General features: G+C 39.4%; 1 protein-coding gene across 5 annotated transcripts in view; it reads left to right on the top strand.

Annotated features, from left to right (window-relative positions):
* Window positions 1-23,223, top strand: part of LOC108795146 (serine/threonine-protein kinase BRSK2-like) — a 300,262-nt gene that overhangs the window by 227,392 nt on the left and 49,647 nt on the right. For all 5 annotated transcript variants that reach the window (XM_018566342.1, XM_018566341.1, XM_018566339.1 and 2 more), the window contains 4 exons: window positions 5,440-5,556; window positions 8,296-8,329; window positions 19,754-19,822; window positions 22,796-22,942. In XM_018566342.1, coding sequence (XP_018421844.1) covers window positions 5,440-5,556; window positions 8,296-8,329; window positions 19,754-19,822; window positions 22,796-22,942 — 367 coding nt within the window. The remainder of the gene's footprint in view (window positions 1-5,439; window positions 5,557-8,295; window positions 8,330-19,753; window positions 19,823-22,795; window positions 22,943-23,223) is intronic.

Below are 23,223 nucleotides of genomic sequence, written 5' to 3'. Positions count from 1 at the left end.
TTAAGAGCATCACGGACCTGATGCTGAGCATTTTGGTGGGCCTTTTTATGTAAATGGCGACGGTCACTGGAGCCCCCTTCCTCCTGTCCGGGCCGTGATTTGTAGTCTCTCTACAGCTTGGAGTCAGTGGTGGAGCTCCAGGGCTCGGTTGCAGCTGTGATCCTGGTAGATATGCCACTGACTCCAAGCTGTAGAGGGACTCCAAATCTTAGCAATATATATGCAGCAATGCAGAATGGCACCAGCTATAGAGGACTACAAATCCCAGCAATACTATATACAGCAATGCAGTATCATATGAAGCTGCATACTCTGTTGCTCTGGGTTAACGGTCTGATAAATCCAGGGTCTCAGCAGAGCAGTTTGGGGGGGTCAGGGGGCTTGCAGGCTCTCAGGAGGTTGTTCAGGCTCTTAGGTGGCCAGTGCGGCTCTCAGGCAGTCAGTGCGGGCTCCAGGCGGTCAGTGCGGGCTCCTGGTGGTCAGTGCGGGCTCCAGGCGGTCAGTGCGAGCTCCAGGCGGTCAGTGAGACTTGTGGATGCGGCTCTCTGCTCAGGCATATCAGAGGGCCCTCTGATATGCCTAAAAAGAGGGCCGTGGCCAGTCCGGACTGCCATCAGGCCACCCGCTATTCGGGTCGGGTTGGCTGACACTTAGGTCGGGTCAGCCGGACCTATTTGCAGGGGAGGGCCTGGAGCGGAAGCTCCACCTGCCCCTATGTTAATTCGGCCCTGGGTACATTCTCACAAAGGAAAAAGGGACCTACTTTCACATTCCTTGGCACTTACACTAAGGCACAATATAATCATTTGTAATTTGTAATTGTAATTTGTAATTTGTAATTGTAATTTGTAATTAAACACATTTATTATTTTTATACAAGAACGGAAGCAATTTTGTGAACTTCTTCCACCTTTTTTTCCAGATAATAAGATTATGATATATAAAAATCATATTCTACACAGCACTTTTTTATGAACAAAAATCCTGTCTTGGACCCCTTTAAATGATGTCGCCTCTGTTGACTAAACGTTTTTTCCTGCCTTTTGGCATCTCTTCCACACTATGTACTACTAAAGAGGGGAGCATGAAAAAAAACTGTTGCTTTGAGAAAAACACAGGTTTTCTGTAAGAACTTCTTAGAAAATTGCTTGAAGAAAACGTGTGTTAAGAGAAATACATACTGTGTCCTTACTGACCTGATTATAAAAGTGATAACTGCCTGGCTGTCCCTGGCATCAGCACTTTCTTAGTTACAGACCCTGTTTCAGGGCCCTGTATCATATCCTTACACCTGGACAGGAAGTGATTGAAAGTCTCTTAATTGGCTATTCATCAGATAGTAATAAATACATCTCAGAGGTTCTACTGTCTTAAAAAAAAGGTTGCATTGCCATTCTAGAAAAACAAATATAATAAAAAGCTTGGCTCCCAAACCCTAGTTGGCACATTTGTTTTGCATCAGTTACTCAAAGAATTGACGCCACTGAACCATCTGACATCCAGGAGTTTTCAGAAAGAGAATTTGTTTGTGGCAGTCTAGATTATTATGGTGGATTTATTTCCCATAACAATCAGGTGTTACCTTTTATGATACAATTAAACTGAAATTTGAAATGTTCAACAACTGATTTATTCTGTTATATTCTGATTTATTATTGGTCTGATTTATTTTCTCTAGGTTTAATGTAGCAGTCCCTATATGATGCTGTTTTTTTAAGACATCTGGTCTGATCAGCTCAAGTTTCAGGATATTAAACACTTTTCCATTCAAGAAAGGATGCCACTGCCTAATATTTTGTACCTTAGGCTCTAAGCCTGTGTGGGCTTTCCACGTAACTGGTCCTGAAGGAATTCCTACGCCATCTAAAAATAACTCTATCATAATGCCATGATTTCAGACGCCACTATGTCAGATTTAAACAGCAGGTGGGAGTGCAGATGGGGAAGGAAAATGTGTTAGCTATAGGAGCAAGGCCTTAGTATTAACGTAAAGCATGATCCTAATATATATCCTAACATATCCAGCAGATGCTTATCAACACCTTACTGGTTTGGAAACACTTATTTCTAATAGATACTGAACAGTCTACATTTACAATTTACAATACACACTTGTCTCACAGATACTGTATATTGTGTTATCAACCCTGAATTACATTTTGCATTATAACCAAATTATAGCCAAGAGATTGTTTTATTAAAATATATACATCATTTATATGCAAGTTTTACCTAAACATAAATTAAAGGAGAACTATGGGGTCAGTGTTTTTCCCAATAGTTCTCCTTGGGGTAACGGGAGGACACAAACTAGCGTCCTCCCGTCACCCTAAGCTCAGTATACCGCGAGCTACAGCTCGCGGTATACTGAGACGCCGCACCTGGAGCGGATCCCGACTTAGATGACGGGATCCGCCCAGCTGCGTGAGTGACAGCTGGCTCTGCCTATCTAGAGGCAGAGCCAGCTGTACCCGCCCCTCCCCCGTCCGTTCCGCCAGTCAGCGCTGGCAGTTCGGAGCGGGGAGAGGGGAATCCAGCCCCTCCCCCTGTCACGGCAGAGAGCCGTGACAGGATCGAGAGGTGAGGGAACCCGGTATGTTTTCCCTCACCTCCCGATCTACTGAGCCGACCTGTGACAGTCTCATTGTCACAGGTCGGCTTAGAACTATGACGTGAGTGGAAATCACTCATGTCATAGTTCTCCTTTAAGACTTGATTTGGATCAAGCTTTTTGTGCGACCAAACTGACATATTAACATGGTTTATAAACCATTTCAATCTCAGGAACAACTCTAGTTCCTTCCTGCCTGAAAAGGCCCTGTCATTTCTGTAAGTAGAATCTTCCAACCCTCCTGATGTAGTATCATGTTTTTATGACTGCCACCTTGAAGGGTATAGGAAACTCTCTCATCCTGTAAAGTCTGTTTCCCACACATTTCCTATTTATACAAGGGGACACTGTCATGACTGTACATGTTCATATACCTGTTCTCATAGTTCCCAACTGCCCCTCATTTAAAACCAAATCCCTCTGTCCCTCTTTTTCTCTTCAGTTGTCCCTCTGTTCGGTCTGATGTAAAGAACTCAATAAAATAATACATTTTAACTATTAAAAAGTATTATTTTGCACGAAACCTTTCATCTAACCTCAAAGCTGTTCCATTTGTTTTTTCTGAAAAGCCAGTATAAAAAAAACGATTGTTGGTTTAACCAATCTTTTTTTGGGTATTAATTCTTCGTGGTCTGCAAAATGGAGTCTTGATAGGGGCGGGTCTTTTGCCTACATACTTTATGCTTCAAACCACCCCTCTTTCTCTTCTTGGAAAGTTGGGAGGTATGCCTGTTCTTTGCACAAGGTTTAAAATCACATACTAATATCGACATGGCCATTAATTGAGTCTACCACTCAGTCTGCATGTAATACAGTAATTAACACTCTGGGTATACTCTCCCAAGTGCAGTAAACAGTATTATCCTTCCTGCTCTGGGAACAAATAATACAGTGTCCACATTTACAGTTTCCTTTAGGCTTCATTCATGATAGTCATATTTATTTCTTAACTCAGTCCTGTACTCACCCTTTCTAATATGATCTGTAATAGTTTTATAGTTATAGTGCATAATAATAAATCTACTAGTAAATCCTGAACAATTATTTGATAATCTGTACATACATTTCCGCATTGAAGCCACTAAAGTAGCATAACAGCCAGGCATTTTTTTAAACGTTGACAATGGCAGCCTACCTTATTATGGTAAAGTGATATAAGCTCTGTGTAGGATCTTAAAGTATACCTGCAGTAGATGTAGTTAAACTCATTTTCTAGCCTCCCCATTCTTATAGTCATCTTTCACCAATCCAATGAGATATCTGCTGTGCTTCACTGATGTGCTGTGCACTCTTATCAAGTTCTATAGAGAGTTAGTCCAGAAAACCAGGTCATACTCCATATCTCTCCATAGGTATGAATGGCAGTGCAGAGCGCATGCACAGACCCAGCCAGAAAGATTTTGACAAGCATCTCTGTGATGCTACATTATCATACAGCAGCGCAGCATAGAGGAAGAACAAAATCAGTATCTCAATGGCTTAGCAACAGTTGAGTATAAGATTGTATGGAGGGTTGGAGACATGGTGGAGAAATACAAAATAAGTGTATTAAAGTGGACCCATGGCAATTAATCCACAAAGTTCACATAAGAGACACTCAAGTTGACTTCTATTTTTTTGCTTAGCCCTCCTCCCCCTTCCAGAGTACCTGCTCTGTGTTTATATTGGAAGGCTGCCAAATCACTGCTGGGAGGGGGAGCATGGTGAGATGAGCCAACAAAAAAAGTGCCTCTGCTGTGAACTTTGAGGATGGATTACTCTAAGGTGTCTGGAGCTACAGAAGTCAGTGAGGGCTTGTTTTTAAGCTTAGTACTGCTTATTAAAAATATGTAAAAACATCAATGTCCAAAGCCTGGTCACAGGTTCACTAAAGAATCTGTCAGAGTAAATGGACAGTTGCAAGGGTGAAGTCCAAAGTTACAGTGCTGACTAGGGGGAACAACACAGAGGTCTCTAGGGTAGGGTGTGCGGCTTCTTGTTAATACGGACCTGGGTGTCCGACGTATGTAACTGGAGGAACAGAAAGGAAAAGGGGAAGCGCAACAACCGAAAAATCCAAAGAGTGAAGGGATAAGTTTATATAGACAGAGAACTGGTAGGTGGGCACCAATTCATCCCCACCACCGTCGATGACAGCACTTAATTCTGAACCTCACGGTGAGCCTCTACATTGTTTTATTTCATTACACTTGCGAGAGGTTCACTGTATCCGTTTCTGTTCCCCCTCAACTCGGATCACATTAACACCATCTCAAGTGCCCCATCATTAACTATTGTGAAGTTGTAGCAGAAGATTCCTCCTTTTTTTAAACTTTTTTCAACAAACTTTTTTCAAAAAACCTGTTCTCGAATTGGTGCCCACCTACCATTTCTCTGTCTATATAAATGTATCACTTCACTCTTTGGATTTCGGTTGTTGCGCTTCCCCTTTTCCTTTCTGTTTCTCCAGAGTAAATGGCCAGCTATCAAGGGTTGGGTTTCAAAACAATGCTACCATCTAGATATCAATAGAATTAATTAAGATTTTATGATTAAAGGTAATTTGTTAAAGCTCACAAGTTGCTTTACTGCTGAATACATTTATATTGTTCTACTAATTGTAAAATATCATTACCCATCCTTAGTATCCTCTATTACCTGTTTTGGCCTGTGAACCATATTCACATATAATAATTAGGTGTGTTGTGGGGAGGAGGCATTGCACTGGCTGCCAAAGCCACAGTGTCAACCAGGGCTGTTACAATGTTGCTTGTACCAAATGTAGCTAAAAAGTTACTTGTTGGAAATTGCATTGTATAATGCTTTTTCACTGTTGTATACCTGATCAGCCACAGAGACTTGAAGCCTGAAAACTTATTGTTAGATGAGAAAAACAACATAAGGATAGCAGATTTTGGAATGGCGTCACTGCAGGTCGGCGACAGTTTACTTGAGACCAGCTGTGGGTGAGTACATGTTTTACAACATCATATAGTAATTTTGTTTTTAATGCGTTGTTATTGTTTATTTATTAAAGTGTATGTGTAGGCAAAACCTTTAATATTAATACACCTGCCAACTTATTTTTTGCTATCTGAGTCCCGTTGGGAAGATTAGCTTTTACTTCTTGACCTGGGGACTCAGCAGTAAGGGCAATTCCTCTCCTAGATAGTTGTCGATAAACAGGAGTCCTGATTAAACAATTTCCCCTCATATCTTGTTCTGGTAACAACTGTAAAATGTTGTTTTTCCTATCACTTTCAGCACAGACCACAATCACCAGGACAAATTGAGGGTGAATCCACCCTTGGTTCTATAGCCTGTCATATCTTCAATAAAATATCCTTGATTCCTAGGAGTTATAATTTTGCTGACCTTACACAAAGAAGGTCTGAAATGGTGGAAGAAGGCCTACATAGAAACAGTACAAGATATACTGCTGGGTGATAAGAGTTGGCGCAAGGGAGAATCTGTTGAAAGGCTGTATATATTAGGTAGTGATGGAGAGTAACAGGAGAAATGAGCAGTGGGGCCTTCTGTATTATGAAGGATTTATGGCTGACAGGAAGGTTTATTTTCCTATAATACAACAGATAATCTACACTGAGGGGAATCTATCAAAACTAGAGCAGACAAAATCTGGAGTAGCTGTGCATAGTAACCAATCAGCTTCTCTCTTTAATTTTCGATTCTTAACTGAACAAAATGAAGAGAGAAGCTGATTGCTTGCCCTGGGCAACTGCACTATATTCTGTCTGCAGGTTCACCTTAAAGCTGAACTTAATTTACAGTAATTAAGACAGCACTGAATATCTATGCTGCAATTAAAATAAAAAAAAATTCTGTTCTTTACAAAGAGGGGTCTAAGTGGTTGGTGGAGTGTCTATGTTTCTGGCCCAACAGCCTATGTTCAGCAGCTACCACAAAAAACGGGCTCTCCTTGAGTCCAGGGGTCACCAAGTGCATGAAATCTACTTGTTATCAAGCACTAAGAGGTTCCAAAACCACACTTTAAGAGTCTAGAACCGTACTTTGATTCCACAATGATCAGGAAGATGACAAGAGATAGCTAATTTTGGGGTTCAAGAAACCCTGTTTATCATGGCTTGACCAATTCCATGCACACAGTCAAAAGGACTCTAACTAAGTAGCTTGGGCTTGTGTATCAAAGCCAAAAAATGGGTAGTCAGTGGGTGCCATCAATAGACAGGTTTGCAACCACACACACAGGAGTCCTTTTAAGTGGGTACAAGGAATTGCTTAAGCCCCGATGTCTGAAACATAGATACTCCACCAACCACCTAGAAAACTGGATACATCGCCTCCTCTAGAAAATCGCACTTGACCGCTTTTAAGCCCTGAAACACATTGGCTTTCTCTTATCAACTTCCTGTACTGTTCTGGGCTATTAAAGAATTACTGAGCAGACCCTAGTGCTTGACTACTACGTGAGGTTTTCTGACTGCTTTCAGTGTAGCCACTATGGTCTAGAGGAGGAGTTGCTAAATCACATCTGGCTACATTTCCCAGCAACCCTACTTTTTACACAGCCCTTGACTAACAAAAGGGCATGCATTGGAGGTAGAGGGGGAATGCAGCGGGAGGGCAAGGGGTGTGCATACTATGTGCAGCAATTTGCATACACAATGCATCCAGCTAGAGACTCCTGTTCCAGGACAACTGTCAAAGAGTCAAATTTCCCTTCATGCTGTGGAGATTTTCTTTCACTTCCTGGTTTGTCCCCAGGTCAGCAAGTAAAAGGAAATCTCCCCAAAGAGACACTGAAGGCAAAAAATAAAATGACAGGGGCTTTAACCTTTCCCCAATTTATCAAAAATGAATATTAAAAAAGTTTAGGCTATACATAAACATGAAATACTATTGTGTGTAGTTATATGTTACATATATCTGTTTCTTTTAATTACTTGGTTTCTTAGATGCTCACACTTTTACATACAAATACATAAGGTTGTGGGAAGTGTAGGGTGGTTTCAATAAAAATTGGGGACAGTAAAAGGGCTCATTGGAGAACAAAGCAACAGTACAAACTTTTTATTGGTTCTAAACCTTTCCCAGTCTATCCAGAACCCGTAAAATATAATGCCGGATTTCCATATTAATTCCCTCGATCAAACCATTACCATATCCCCTAAAATTACAGCTGTGGATACCAGTATTTTTAAGGAGAGCATCTAGTTCATTATAAACATCATTATTGATTTAGCAATTGGTGTCTTTATGTGCTATGCCATTTCACAGCTTAACCACCCAATAAGAGGTCTAAAGAATGGTGTTGGCTTTAGCAACACTAGACAAATTATGGCAGATTCTGGCTGCTGGCTAAAGGGCAAAACCCTTTTTTTTTTTTTTAGATGCTAAGTTATTTTACCCTGAGTATAAGCATGCATTGTGTGAGTACCCTGCATTGTGTTATGTATGTCTTCCTGATATTTACCTCAGGCATCCAATACTGTATATGCTTTAAATTTGTCAGAGGCAAATGTCATACATGTTACCTCCATGAATTTGTTGCATCAGAACTGACATGCTCACTGATGCTACATGCCATGTAAAATCCTGACTTACATTAGAAAAACAGAGCTACTAAACAAATTCTTCACTTTATCCTGCTGTTAACACCCCTCTTCTTTCTCTGTCTTTCCCTTTCCTGTCGTTTTTTTCATGTCTTACTCCCCTGTGACCAGGTCTCCTCACTATGCATGCCCTGAGGTGATCAAGGTAAGTGTAACTGACTTCTGGCTATCCTGCAATATTCAGCTTTCCTCTCATTTCCTTGTTAAAGGCTGTGCAGTAAAGACAGGGAGCGGTCTCTACTGGACCCATGTCCCTGCATTGCCCAGCTCCAATGCTGATTCAAGAACGATTGTCACTTTCCTTTGTTGGCCCACTGAAAGCATCTTTATGTTGTGCTTACCTGCTAGATGAGGATTTTGTGTTCACAAATACATGAGGGCCACTTTTATGGTAAGGCTTTCCTGTGCCACATTAAACCTACCCCATCTCAGACATGACTGGTTTTAGTAATATGGAGATTGGGGAAAGCAGATTTTCACAGAACCCAACCGGCTAACCCTCCATGCCACCTGAGAGAAAAAGTCTAACCTTACCGCACAAAAGGTGCAGCGCTAAATAATTGTTATTAACATTACAAAAGATCTCAAAGGGCCCTAGTTCACATCAGACTGTGTTCATTAAGATATGACATATGGTATTCACTGATATTATTATTATTATTGTTAGCCATATGACTGTTGGTTGTAGCTCTCATTTCACTACTGACAAACCTGTCCGAACCACCACAGCGTAGTGAACTAAGGCTGTTTTGTGTTGTGGCCCAACAAAGTATTGGGCCAAAGTATAGATACAACCCTGGTTCAAAGGTAACACCACCTTTCTGAAAAAAAAAAAATATGATTAAAAAAGGACATTCCAAAAAAAAGCAAATTGTAAATAGTTTCTGATACCTGTTTTGCTTGCTCATGCCTATACAGTCTTTATTTTCATTGTGTCCATAACACAGAAAAAAGTGAACGATATGTTTGATGCAATGCAGTGTATGTACATTAGGCTAGACTTGGACTTGCAGTGTTTACCTAAACACAACATTCCATGTCTCTACCATAATACATGCAATGAGCAACATTTGAGCAATACATGAATAATTACATGGTCTTTTCCTTAAGAGGACAATAAATAAAATGTACAAATTAGGAGAGTTATATGCTTTTTAGCTCAAATCTTTTTCTGCCCGTGCGTGCCCGCTAGGGGGCGCACGCGAGCAGAAAAAAATTGCCGTCTGGAGACGGCAACCCGCCAATGCTGCAGTGCCGTCCGTCCGTTTTTTTACTAGGGGCGGACAGCAAGTGGTTAAAAGAAATTTGTACGAAGAAAAAAACAGGGCTACCATTGGTGACCTTCTGAAAATGCAGCAAGTGAAGTAAAAACACCTGACTAGTATACTTTTTTCAGGTCAGTAGCTTAAAAAGTCCTAAAAATCGCTGGATTGCAAAAATTAACCTTTTTAGAAGGAAAGGTCAGTAATGGCAAGCTGCATATTGCCCCCAGTACCGGTTTCCTTTAATACAACACTTATGGTAACCATGGTCAGTAAGAATGAAGACAGCTAAGCAGACTGCCTGCATCATAGAGGTAATGTGCCAAGCTGCCCAGGTTCTTTTTGCCTAGGGATCAGCAAATCCTGATTGAAACTTAACTTAGCAGTGAATCTCATTAAAGTCTAGGTAGGGTAAATCTTGTTGGAAGATTCTTGTCCTTTTTAGTGCTAATAAGCAAGCTATTGTCACAAAAAGGACACAGGAAGTTGGGCACAGGCAGCATAATGGCTTAGTGGTTAACACTCACATAGGGTTCCTGGTTCAAATCCTGATCAAGGACACTATCCGCATGAAGTTTGTAGAATTAAATGATAAATATTTCATGAACCATTAAAAGTATTATTTTCCAGTTACAGTTATATCTCATCAGCGGTAAGGTACACAGATGGCCACATACATTTGGTGTTTGCTTCATTTTGTCATACTGTAGTTGACCAGATTTGGCTGAACACTGAATTACACATGTGCCCATTTTGGCAGACATGATTAAGTCACATTGGAACCGAGCCATTGCAAATTGGGTCAGCCAGTAACCTCAGTCAACATATGTGTGACATAGTTGGCCAGCCATGCTGACAGTATAATTCAGGCACTCAATCCATCACCTAAATTGGAGGGTTGGACTGTTGGACTTTGCACATTACCTTGTGCTATATAAAGCCAACTATAAATAAGATCAGGCTTATTTGATAAAGTAGATCAAGATGCAGAGAACAGTGATGAACAATAATCAGTTTTTAGTTTACTGAGGTGTCAAAAACAGTTTTTGATTGGGTGCTGAATATTTTACTAAATGGCCAAATGGGCTCTTACAATTGTAAAAATACTACGCTTACTGGGACAATTTTGTTTATGATTTTCATATTTAACTTTTTGCTAAAATAAGGTACAGTACCTCTAGGTGAACAGCTAGCTATGAAGTTCATTATTTGTGAACTGTGTTCTGGCTATACAATTTGTAGTCATGTTCAGCCAGTATTTTGATCCAGACACTCCTGTAGACAGCACATTCAGGTCTATGACCTCCCTGCAGATTATACTACAATTAGGAAATGCAGCTTGGTCAAGGATCCACCCCCAACATTAAAATACAACCTTGACTAGATGTATTGTAGTGTATTAGATAACTAGAATCAAAATCAAGACAGATGAAGTCACTGTGTAAAAGTCAATTTTTCTGGTTCAAGCATGAACTGTTTCCTTTCCTACTGTGGGAAGTTCAAACACATCTGCATGTTTAAAGCTGAACTACAGACAGAAAAACTTGAATTTAAATACAGGTATTCCTCACTTAACGACCGAGTTCCGTTCCTACGACCAGGTCGTTAAATGGATTGGTCGTTAAGTGAGGAACTCTATACAGTACTATACTGCATTAGTACAGTACTGTATAGCGTTGCCGATGTACAGTACCGAACAGTGTACTGTACATCCGGCAATGGAAATACTTACCGAGACCTGCAGTGAAGATCGGGGGATGTCACTTCCGCCGGCGACCCGTCGCACTGACGCTGACGCGGAAGGTCGGAGGTCGATCGGCGGTCCGTCGTAAGTACGAGTGGTCGCAAAACAGGTAAGTCGGTAAGTGAGGAACATCTGTATATTCCTCAATAGCCTAAAGAATATAAATTCTGCAGCTAACGCTTATTTCCATAACCGATTAGTTAGCCGATTATTAACTTCGATTAATCAATTACTCTGATAAAATAAAAACAATATTAATACTGTCATTTATTTAAAATAAAATACACAAATGCAGCATTACAGACATAAAGTTTACTTCAGAATAAAACGGTACGCACATTTAAAAAAAATCACACTGGACTGGAACGCAGGGCATTGCAGTACTGCACGTTCCAGTGCGGGCCGATCACACTGTGGACGGAAGGTGCATTTGGGACCCATTGAAATGATTGGCACCCTAATGCACTTCCTGCAGCAAAATTTGTCAAGCCGAAACTGTAAATGACTTTTCCCACCTATATCTATCTATCTATCTATCTATCTATCTATCTATCTATCTATCTATCTATCTATCTATCTATCTATCTATAGATATATATATAAAAAATTGTATGTATTATATTAGACATTTTAACTAGGTTCATGGATTTAAAATAATGTGAATTGTAAAACTCTAAGCCAATATAATATAATAACCTTTTATTTAAAATAACACACCAAACATTTTTCTTTTTTTCTATTTTTAATTTGAATTTATGTAACTTTATTTATTTTTTTATTTGTTTGCATTTTACATTTTTTATTTATTTAACTTTTTTTTACTTTATGCATTTTTAAGTCTTTTTAATTTTCGTTTATTTAACCATCTCCCGTCTGCCGAACGTTCAGAAATGGCCGGACGGGAGCCTTCTGGATGCAGGTGGGCGTCTTTAAACGTCCTTCATGCCCACAACCGCTCACATGCACCCCCTGGCTTGTACGAGCAGGAAACTGCCAGAATTTGAAACAGCCAGCGATGGCTGTTTACATACAAGCGGTCCGGTGTCTGTAAAGATGCTCGATCGCTTGTATGATACACCTCTCTGTGCCCCCCCCCCCTCTCCTTACCTCTCATCGCCGCTGTCCCCACAATCCCGGGTGTCTGATCAGAGACCGGCAGTGTGGCTCCAGTACACTATCTTCCTCAACTCTCCTCCCCGTTCTCTGAATGCAGGAGGAGATGTTTACTACATTACTTCCGCATTCATCTGTCACTTTCCGGCTACAGAAGCCGGAGAAAAGCTGGTGAAGCAGATCCCTAGGTGACATTGGGGGTCTTAGAGACCACTGATGTCTGCATAAAGAGGACCTGTCACTGTATTTGATATCACATAGGGGGCTTCTTATCCCCCTATGTGATATAAAGTTAACCTAAAAAAAAGAAGATTGGTCACAAAAAAAAACCCCAATTTTTTTTTTAAGTCCCCCACCCCCACATAGATGCACACAAATGCGATAGGTGCGCTTACGCGCACTTGTTACATATCATCGCGAACGTCAGAGTGTGAGCAATACTTTTAGGGCCATCAATCACTGTTAACACTAATCTGAAGAGCTGTAAAAGCTTTTACAGCATGGCCTATGGCCAATTTTGTGTGTGGTAGTTGTTTTGCGGGCAGCGCAATTTTAAGGCTTGACATGTTTGGTGTCTATTTACTCGACGTGCCCCCATCTTTTACATTTTACCAAAAAAATTAGTTAACAATAAAAGTTTCCTAACATAGTAAAGAGAAAACATTTTTTCTTTTTAATTTTTGGTACTTTTTTCTTATAGTAAAAATAAAAACCCAGTGGTGATTAAATACCACCAAAAAAAAAGCTCCATCTGTCCCCAGAAAATGATACAAAATTAATTTCAGTACAGCATTGCATGACGGAATAAATGTCAGTCAAAGTACTGTAGTGCTGAATACTGAAAAATGGCCTGGGCAGGAAGGGGGTGTAAACACCCCGGTCAGCAAGTGGTTAACTTTATTTTTTTTAAGCTTCTTGGCCTGGGCAGGAAGGGGGTGTAAACACCCCGGTCAACAAGTGGTTAACTTTATTTTTTTTAAGCTTCTTTATATTACTTTTTTTTTTGCTTTATTGCTCGGAGCAATAGCCAGCATGCTATTGTATAATTAAAATTGCAAAAGCCAATAGCAGGCTGGCTTTTGCATCCTTTAGTGGGTGGGTGCAAAAGACAGCCAAATGCCTTTACAAACCCATATATTATCATATAGAAGTAACAATGACATCATCACGGTGCTGCACATAGCCTGTGCAGGAAGCAGAGCTGCGGAAGTGACCCAGTGGGTCCACCCATTGTTGGCTGCCTGCAGAAAACTACAGAAGGTGGCAGATACAAGAGTCACCCTGAACAATGAGAAAGCCTAGTAGTGACTGGTCTTTACAGGAAGCTCCTGCACAGAGGCAAAGTTTCACACTAGATTACTGTGCAGATCTGGAAGAAATGCCATTTGCAGGCCATTACTGCCACTAGATGGAGCTGAGGAGCATAGGACATTCCCTGACTCCATCTAGTGGCAGTAATTCCCTTTGAATGGTATTCACCCAGCTTTACACTGGGTGAAAGCTTTATAAATCAGCCCCATATTGTGTAAGGGTGTCAGACACCACATTGTGGATTGGCTGCTTGGATTTCGCTACCATTGCAAAAATGGTTAAAAAACAAACAAACCTGTTAAAGTGCTGCATTTAGTTTGTATTTCAACAGCTCCTTGTTTGATCTTGGTTTGATCAGGTCACAGTTCTTTACAAAACACCTACAATCTGGTAAAGTAAACAATAGCTTTGAAGTCATATTCTTTAAAATGTAAACTTGACATAAAGGTGTGTATTAAACTGACCAATATGTTATTTGTAAGGCTGAATGAATTTGCCATCTTGCCTATAATTTGCTGAGCTGCCAGCAAGGATCAAGAAGAGTACACACTGCATATTTTATGTGTCATGCAAAGAGACACCATATGGTAGTAGAGTAACACTGATATAACATGTGGTGACATACTGGGATAGCAAACTGCTGAAGGCGTGTGGCGTAGCTGTGCAGGTAATCAGCGCATATACTAGTCCTTCTGAAGACACTATGTCCCCATTGCTGAACTGAGCACACCAGAACAGTGTAATTCCTGATTCATTCAGACCTCCAGCACTACAGACACTCTACTTTTGCATTAGTGCCAACATAGGTAAAGCCTTGACATAGTGGATTTACATGTCAGCCTTGATGAAGGAATCTGCTAATCACTTTTTGCACCTGAAATGGCTATGTTGTACAGTCCCAATGTTATTTCAGAACATTTATATTTTAACCACTTGTTGACCAGCTGACCCCTTTCCTGGCCGGGCCATTTTTCAGTATTCAGCGCTGCAGTACTTTGACTGACATTTATTCCGTCATGCAACGCTGCACTGACATTAATTTTATACCATTTTTGGGGACAGATAGAGATTTCTTTTGGTGGTATTTATTCACCACTGGGGTTTTTATTTTTTACTATATTAAGGAAAAATTGTTTTTTTTTTTACATTATGTTAGGAAACAATTATTATTACCCAATTTTTTGGTAAAATAGAAAAGATGAGGTCACGTCAGGTAAATAGACACCAAACATGTCAAGCCTTAAAATTGTGCGCACCTGCGAAATCGAATTCACCATAGATGATGCTTCAAAAGCTTTTACCGCTCATCAGTGATTAATGGCCCTAGAATTATTGCGGTCACTGCGACGTTCACGGTGATATGTAACACGTGCGGTGTAATGGGTGCAATCGTCATTTTCGCACATATGCACACCCGACGCATGTTTGCACGTGTGTATGTATGGGTGGAGACTTAAAAAAATGATGTTGTGTTTTTTTTAAATCCTTTTTCATGTGTGACTTTAATTTTTTTTTTTTTTTTTTACTTAACATTATTGTTATCACATAGGGGGCTATCAGAGATGTGACAGGTCCTCTTCATTTAGACATCAGCGGTCTCCCAGACACTAATGTGACCTAGGGACCCCCAAAGAATCTGATGAAGCAGAGATCTGCTTCATCAGCTTCTCTCCAGCTTCACAAAGGCCGGCCGGGAGTATAAAAAAAGTGAAAAAAAAACCCCAAAATGTTTAACTCCCCCACCACAACGTTTACGCACCTATAAACGTAAATACGCGTCCGGTGCCTAAGCGCGCAAAAACGACAATTGCGCTACACATGTTACATATCGCCGCGAACGTCGCAGTGAGAGCAATCATTTTAGGGCCATCAATCACTGATAACACTAAACTGATGAGCGGTAACAGCTTTTAAAGCGTCGCCTATGGCCAATTTTGGGTATTATCGTTTTTTGAGGTTTCGCGCACGCAATTTTAAGGCCTGACATGTTTGGTGTCTTTTTACCCGACGTGACCCCGTCTTTTATATTTTACCAAAAAATTGGGTAATAATAAATGTTTTATCATTTAATATAGGGGAAACTGTTTGTTTTTTCAAAAAAATTTCGGTAATTTTTCCTTAATATAGTAAAAAATAAAAACCCCAGTGTTGAATAAATACCACCAAAATAAAGCTCTATCTGTCCCCAAAAAAGGGTATAAAATTCATTTCAGTACAGCGTTGCATGACGGAATAAATGTCAGTCAAAGTACCGCAGCGCTGAATACTGAAAAATGGCCTGGATGGGAAGGTGGTTTAACACCGCGGATGTCAACTGGTTAAAGGAAAACACCCCTTTCATTAAAAAAATTAATCTAGCATATCAAATTGCTACACAAGCCATTTTGTAATTTAATGTTATTGAAATGACACTTCGGTTTCAGTCTGAAGCTGCTGTAGTTTTCTAAAACTGATAAGAAATGTCAATGCAATATGGCAGCTTGGAGGTATTTCTGTAGAAAAGTGGAGTTACACTTTAAGTAAACCATTACTTTTACTTTACATATAACGCTCCTTAGTTGCCTTGGCTATAATGGGGTGACACTGGATTTTTTTGTCAGTTTTAGAAAACAATAGTAGCTGGAGTTCATTATTGAAAAGTCATTTTTAATAACCTTAAGTGGCCTGTGTAGCATATATGTGGTATTTGAATTTTTAACAAAGGAAGTATTACCCTTCAATTTACTAAATCTAACCAAAGCAGACTTATGCAGTGCTCTTGTATAACATCTGTAAAAAAAATAAAAGTCACATCCTGTCATCATAAGCAGTTCTTTTTACAAAAAGGATGTACATACATTTACAGCAATGTCTATTTATTGCTCATCTCCCAATTCTCAAAATAGTTTAATAGACATGCTGTGGCTATTAACCTTGATGCACCTATCGCAAGTTCCCCCACTCCCACCCCTCCCTGCTGCAATGTGTGTGGCACAGGCAGAGTACTCTCTAATGATGCTGTGTCCTCTATGAACTTCTGTCCTTCAAGATGGTGCCAGGGGGAAAGCACTAGTGAGTGTGGTATTAATCAGGAGGGGCACTGTTTGCAGAAATTTGCCCTCACTGTGCATGTGGAGCTGACCTCAACTGGCTCAGCAAACATGCACAGTTAACAATGTGAACAGTAGTATGGCTTTTTACGTATTTCTTGCTACTGTTCCTGAATGTATGTAATGAAAGTGAAGCATCAGTAAAAAAGCTGAGTGTGCTTTTCAGCCATAATTTGTTGGATGGTGGGCAACAATGATCCGGACCCAGGAGTCTTCAGGGTATGACAATTGGCCGAAGATTACTTGCCCACCAACTGCAAGGAAATCGTGAAAAGTGTTAATAGGTTGTATTTAGAGTTTTTAACACCTCTTTACTAAACAATAATATGCTATATCACACCAAAGTACAGTCCCCCAATATCGTGCAGATTGTTTTTGCAGCTGACCATTATTCAGTGTCTATGACCAGCACTAGGCCATGTAAAACATATGATATCAATTAGAATTAGGGGCTAATTTATAAATCTGCCCAGGACCATCTAGTGGTGGTAGTGCCATGAAAATAGCATTCCTCCAGCCCGTTAGGGTTTAGTACTCTGATTGAGCCTGACCAATAACACTGTTATTGTTTGTACATTATCAAAAGTACAATTAATCCCTTGCTTTCCACCCATTGTAAAAATATGGGCGGACGCTTCCTGGCGGGTGGACGTACATTTCCGTGATTTTTTTTCTGCTCGCATGTGCCCCTGACCAGCAACCTGCCGGGAATATAAACAGCCGTCACCGGCTGTTACATTCAAGCGTTCGCTTATATGACACTGCACAGTGCGCCCCGTCCTCTGCTGCCGCGCCTCCCCCTCTGCTGACGGTTATCCCGGGCAGCTCTGTTTCCCTGCGGTGCCCAAGACAGAGAACACCGGCTACTAGTAGAGAGAAGGAGGAGAGATTAGCATTCCCCCACCACTGATCTCTCCTCGTCTCTCTCTAAAGGCAGAAGCGATGTGTATTACATCACTCCCGCCTTTAGCTGTCATTTATTTGGCTGCTAGCCAGAGAAGAAGGGGACCCTGATGTCTCCATAAAAGCACCTGTCATTGTATATTGGCTATTACATAGGGGGATTTTTATCCCCCTATGTAATAGCAATCAAGTTAAGTGTAAAAAAATAAAAATCAAATAAAAACAAATGAAAGTCTCATATAAAAAAAAAACACCAAAAACGTTTTAACTCCCCTGCCCCCGCGGGCACGCACTTATAAATGTAAATAGGTGTCGCATGTGCAAACAATGATTACGCCACACATGTTACATATCGCCGCGAACGTTGGAGTGAAAGCAATAATTCTAAGGCCATGAATCACTGATAGCACTAAATTAATGAGCGGTAAAAGCTTTTTCAGCGTCACCTATGGCATGGTAGTTTTTGCAATTTCGCGGGCTCACGCAATTTTAAAGCTTGACATGTTTGGTGTCTATTTTCCCAACGTGACCCCATCTTTTATATTTTACCAAAAAATTGTGTAATAATAAATGTATATTTAACTAAATGTAGTAAGAAATAACAATCCCAGTGGTGATTAAATACCACCAAAAGAAAGCTCCATGTGTTCCCAAAAAAATGGTATAAAATTAATTTCAGTACGGCATTGTATGACTGAATAAATGTCAGTCAAAGTACCGCAGGGCTGAATACTGAAACATGGTCTGGACAGGAAGGGAGTTTAACACCCTGGTCAGCAAGTGGTTAGAGCTGAATTTCTTTAAACACTTCAAAAAACACTATCTTAAACATCAGCTTCCAGCATAATGTAAAATGAAAACATGATACGCTCAGTATTTGGGATTCCCATTAAAGTAGTCTATTTTGTTTAGGTTTTTTTCTAAAATATTTAAAACTCATGAAAACATTCCAGTGCATTTTGGGGAACTTAGATATGTGTACTGATATTTGAATCCCCAATTCGTTGGCTTTTTTCATGATTTTTAATATATAAAAGACTAAAGGCCAGCACTTCATTTCTGCACTTTTCTTTAGCACTCTATGTACCAGTGTACAATTACCCCAATGGCATTGATTATAATGAAATTAGTTCAAGATTCTTTATGCGTAAAAGGTCGAGATAGGTAATACTTACTATTTACAGATTTGTTTATGTGAATGTCCTTAGAATATCTATCTATTCAGAAAGTTGAAATTGAGCTTTTGAAATAATGTTGTTAGAATATGTTTTCCATCCAGAGTAAACAAATAGGCATTCACTTATTCCCTGCTGATTATTTATTTGTCTTCCTGTGCTGCATTTAATTTTGAAGCATCACATTACCCATTATTATATGCATTAGCTTTGGAAGCATAGTGGTATTATATGAGGTTATTGGAAACTTTATTGAAAAGTTTTCTATGGAAGCATTCCTTGTCCTTTAAAGATCAATTTCAGGCAAATGTATAAACTCCTATTTAGTCCATATTTATATTCACTGACAATTGGCTACATTCATAACTTGGTAATTATCTAGATTTATTTTTATATAAAGATGCAATTATCATCTTCTAGTAGCTAAAAACTCAAACAATCTGATAAATAGGACTAGTAGTACTGGTTGCTGAAACAAGAAACAACGGACAAAAGAGTTGTCACAGATATAAAATCATAGTTACATTATATCCCATTTCTTTTTTTGGTATGTCATATTATTTGGTGGAGGCAGTGTTAAAAAGTACAAAAACTTTGTCTAGTGTCAGGAATATGTAAAGATGCAGAGCTCAGACTCCCCAGAGACTTAACCTGAGAAAATGTAGGATTAATTAATCAGGGTAAATTAGCCAAACTGAAGGACCATTGCCCATTTGGGGACTTCCCATGCATTTGCGTGACAATAACTTGTCTAGCAGTCCTCCAAAGAACCAAAAGTAACCATAAGAAATGTTCCCCCATTTACCTGAGTGGAATTAAAATTTGAAATTTGAGTTTGAATTTGAACGTTTGAAGTAACATGGAATTTGGACATATTAGCTCATCACAAATCAGGACAATATTTATTGCTCTGACAGAACCACAAATAATGGATTACACATACAAACCAATTAAATGCTCTCTTTTTTGTAGGGTGAGAAGTATGACGGGCGTAGAGCCGATGTGTGGAGTTGTGGAGTTATCCTATTTGCTCTTCTTGTGGTAAGTCAATAAAAAAGACATATACTGTATCAGACCTTGTTAAACTAATGCAGAAAATCTTCGCAATTGTTTATGGTTAATACACATTGCATAAGACCTGGATATTATAACCACCATGTTTACTAGATTCTCCATTGGACACCCTCAAATGTTGTTCTGATGCTGATTTCTTATTTGTTGGTATACTCTGCCTAACTGTTTGCTGGCCTTTTTTTAGCAATAACTTCAGTTTCTCAACCAAAACAACCAATAAACGATGATTATACCTAAAATAATTCTCCTTCACAAAATACCAAATGTATTCTATCCCAGTTTTCCTTCGGTTTTTATACACCCTCTCACACTACAATAGGATGTTATAGTCCTTAGGATACATAGTTATACAGTGGGTGTAGAAAATACAAATAAATGACATTTTGTTGCTTTGCAGCCTGAAATGAAGACATACATGGTTTCTGTTTTATCCAGCTGTATTTACTAAGTGCAACTTATAATATCCAAGTGAAAGATATAACACCAACATGTCAGAAAATAATTCAAAAACAGAATTACTTAGTTGGTGAAAATGACATGTAAACTCAATCAGGTGTAGCTAATCACCTTCTCAATGGCACACAAAGCCATTTGACTTTCAGCTGTAATCAGATGTGGTCATTTTGATTAGCTCAGCATGAAAAGAGCTTTCCTGGAGCATTTCAGTCCCTTGTAGTGGAACTGAAGCAAACAATCAACTATGGATGGCAAGGCACTGTCAAAAGATCTCCGGGATAAAGTTGTGGACAGGCACAAGACATGAGATGGATACAAAAGAAATTCAAAGGCTTTATCAATGACTAGACGCACAGTGAAGTCTATTATTAAGAAGTGGAAGGTATTTGGTACAACACAGACCCTCCCTGGTTCAGGACATCGCTCCAAACTCCGAAGCAGTTGCATGAATTTATGACCAAGAGTGATCATTGTGTGCATGTGACAATAATATCACAAATTATCCACAAATGTGGCTTGTATGGTAGGGTTGCAAGAAAAAAAGCCACTCCTCAAGAATGGCCACATGCTTTCACAACTGAGCTTTGCCAAAACGCACCTTGAAGATTCTGAGGCCACATGGAAAAATGTGTTATGGTCAGACTAAAATTGAATTGTTTGGCCTCAACACCAAACGATATGTCTGGCGGAAATCTAATACAGCTCACCATCCAAACAACACCATTCCTACAGTAAAGCATGGAGGTGGTAATATCCTGTTATGGGGATGTTTCTCTGCAGCAGGGACTGGAGCACTTGTCAGGATAGAAGGAAAAATGGATGGGGCAAAATATCGTCAAATTCTTGAGGAAAATGTGCTGCCCTCTACCAGAAAGTTGTCAGTGGGAAGAAGGTTTACCTTCCAACGTCATGTTGAAAGGTGAACCTTCTTCCCACTGACAACTTACATTGTCATAATGACCCAAAGCACACAGCAAAAATTACCACACAGTGGTTGAAAGAGAAAAGGGTGAATGTCCTTGCATGGCCTAGCCAGAGCGCAAACTTAAACCCCATTGAAAATCTGTGGAATGATTTGAAGACCAGTCCCCACACGATCACCATCAAATTTAACTGAACTTGAGCAGTTTTGCAAAGACAAGTGGGCACATATTGCAAAGTCTAGATGTGCAAAGTTAGTAGAGACATATCCCAACAGACTAAAGGCTGTATTTAAAGTGAAATACTGACACAAGGGGGTGATCCTTTTTCCAACTCGGTGATTCTATATTTGAACTTTTTTTATTTTTTTATGACATGTTGGTATTATATCTTTCACTTGGATGTTATAAGTTGCACTGAGTAAATACAGCTGGATAAAACAAAAACTGTGTCTGTCTTCATTTCAGGCTGCAAAGCAACAAAATGTAATTATTTTAAAGAGGGTGATTCTTTTCTATACCCACTGTAAGTACCCTAAGATTGCAGCAAATACATTTGGTATCCCTTGTTCACAATGGACATGTAGTTATATTTTCCTAAGCTCCCATATTTTATGAAAAATGGTTAGTACATCCCTGCATCTAAATTCATAAAAAATGATAAGTAAAAAAAGAACTAAAATAAACATAACTTCATTTAAAAAAATCATGTATCGTGTGTCCTCAAGTTTAGTCTTAACCGTTCACATTGGACTCAGAACTGTTATATTGGGGCTAATGTTGAAGACAAAAAGACAGTGTGAAATTCACCAAGTGTTAAACTGCAGTCCATTCACTTCTATTGTTATGTTACGCTGCCCAGTTCAAATATCATTAATAGCTTTACTAGAGATGCTTTTCATAAATATACCTAAAGTATATATTCATACATAAATCTATTTACACTTGATCTTGGAAAGCTACAATACTTATATAATTTTAAAATTAGTTTTATACAAATAGCTACAGAATTACTAACAATATATTCATGCTGTTCAGGGCAAAGGGTACGACATGATCAAAGATCAGTCTGCGGCATAATGTTTTCATTTGTTTGGCAGCCTCAAGGCACTAATGCAGCCTGTAATCACTGCTGAAGCTATATACATGCAGTAAATCCCTTGCATTCAGGTCCACTCCTGACCCCATTGTATGTTGAAGAAACTTTAATTGTCTAAATCTTTGCACAGAAATTCTGAGCTGAAATATTTGGTGCTCCCAGCAATTGTTCTAGGTTGTAGTAGTAGTTTGAGAGTTTGCTGGAATATGAACCATGGAAGGCTTCAGCACTGCAAACCCATACTGCTCATCACTGAGCTACCAGTCACGTTATTATTATACAGTTGTGCCGCTTTAATAACTAACTCCAGAATGAATAACTTTACAAAATGTATGCTTCTATTGAAAATGGGTCCAGTCCCTATCCGAATTTATACATACAGTGTAAAAATTGAAGCCGTTGTTTACTAGTCATTTCTAATATGTTTTTTCTTTTGTGCTCATGTTCATGAAATTTGTCTTACAGGGAGCGTTGCCATTTGATGATGATAACTTGCGCCAGCTTTTAGAGAAAGTGAAGCGAGGTGTATTTCACATGCCACATTTTATCCCACCGGACTGTCAGAACCTGCTGCGTGGCATGATCGAAGTGGAACCAGAGAAAAGGCTTAGTGTTAGTAACCTATTATTTCCAACCATCAAATTATTTTAAAAGCAGTTCTGTTTTTTAACAGCACTGTACAAGCTGTGAAATGAATTCTCTTCCATGTTCATTCTCCTTCTTTCTGTATCCATTACCCATTGTGGTTGTCTCAGATTACGCAAATCCCTACCATGTGGTGCTAGGCTTTGAAGCGGAAGGAGTGTGCTATAATACAGCAATAGTGTGTGTGTGTGTGTGTGTATATATGTATATGTATATATATATATATATATATATATATACACATATAC

The sequence above is a fragment of the Nanorana parkeri genome, unplaced genomic scaffold (genome assembly GCF_000935625.1).
Source record: "Nanorana parkeri isolate BGI_ZX_2015 unplaced genomic scaffold, ASM93562v1 scaffold939, whole genome shotgun sequence".
Lineage (NCBI taxonomy): Eukaryota > Metazoa > Chordata > Amphibia > Anura > Dicroglossidae > Nanorana > Nanorana parkeri.
The sequence above is the reverse complement of the archived record's forward strand: the minus strand, read 5'-3'. Positions and strand labels throughout refer to the sequence as shown.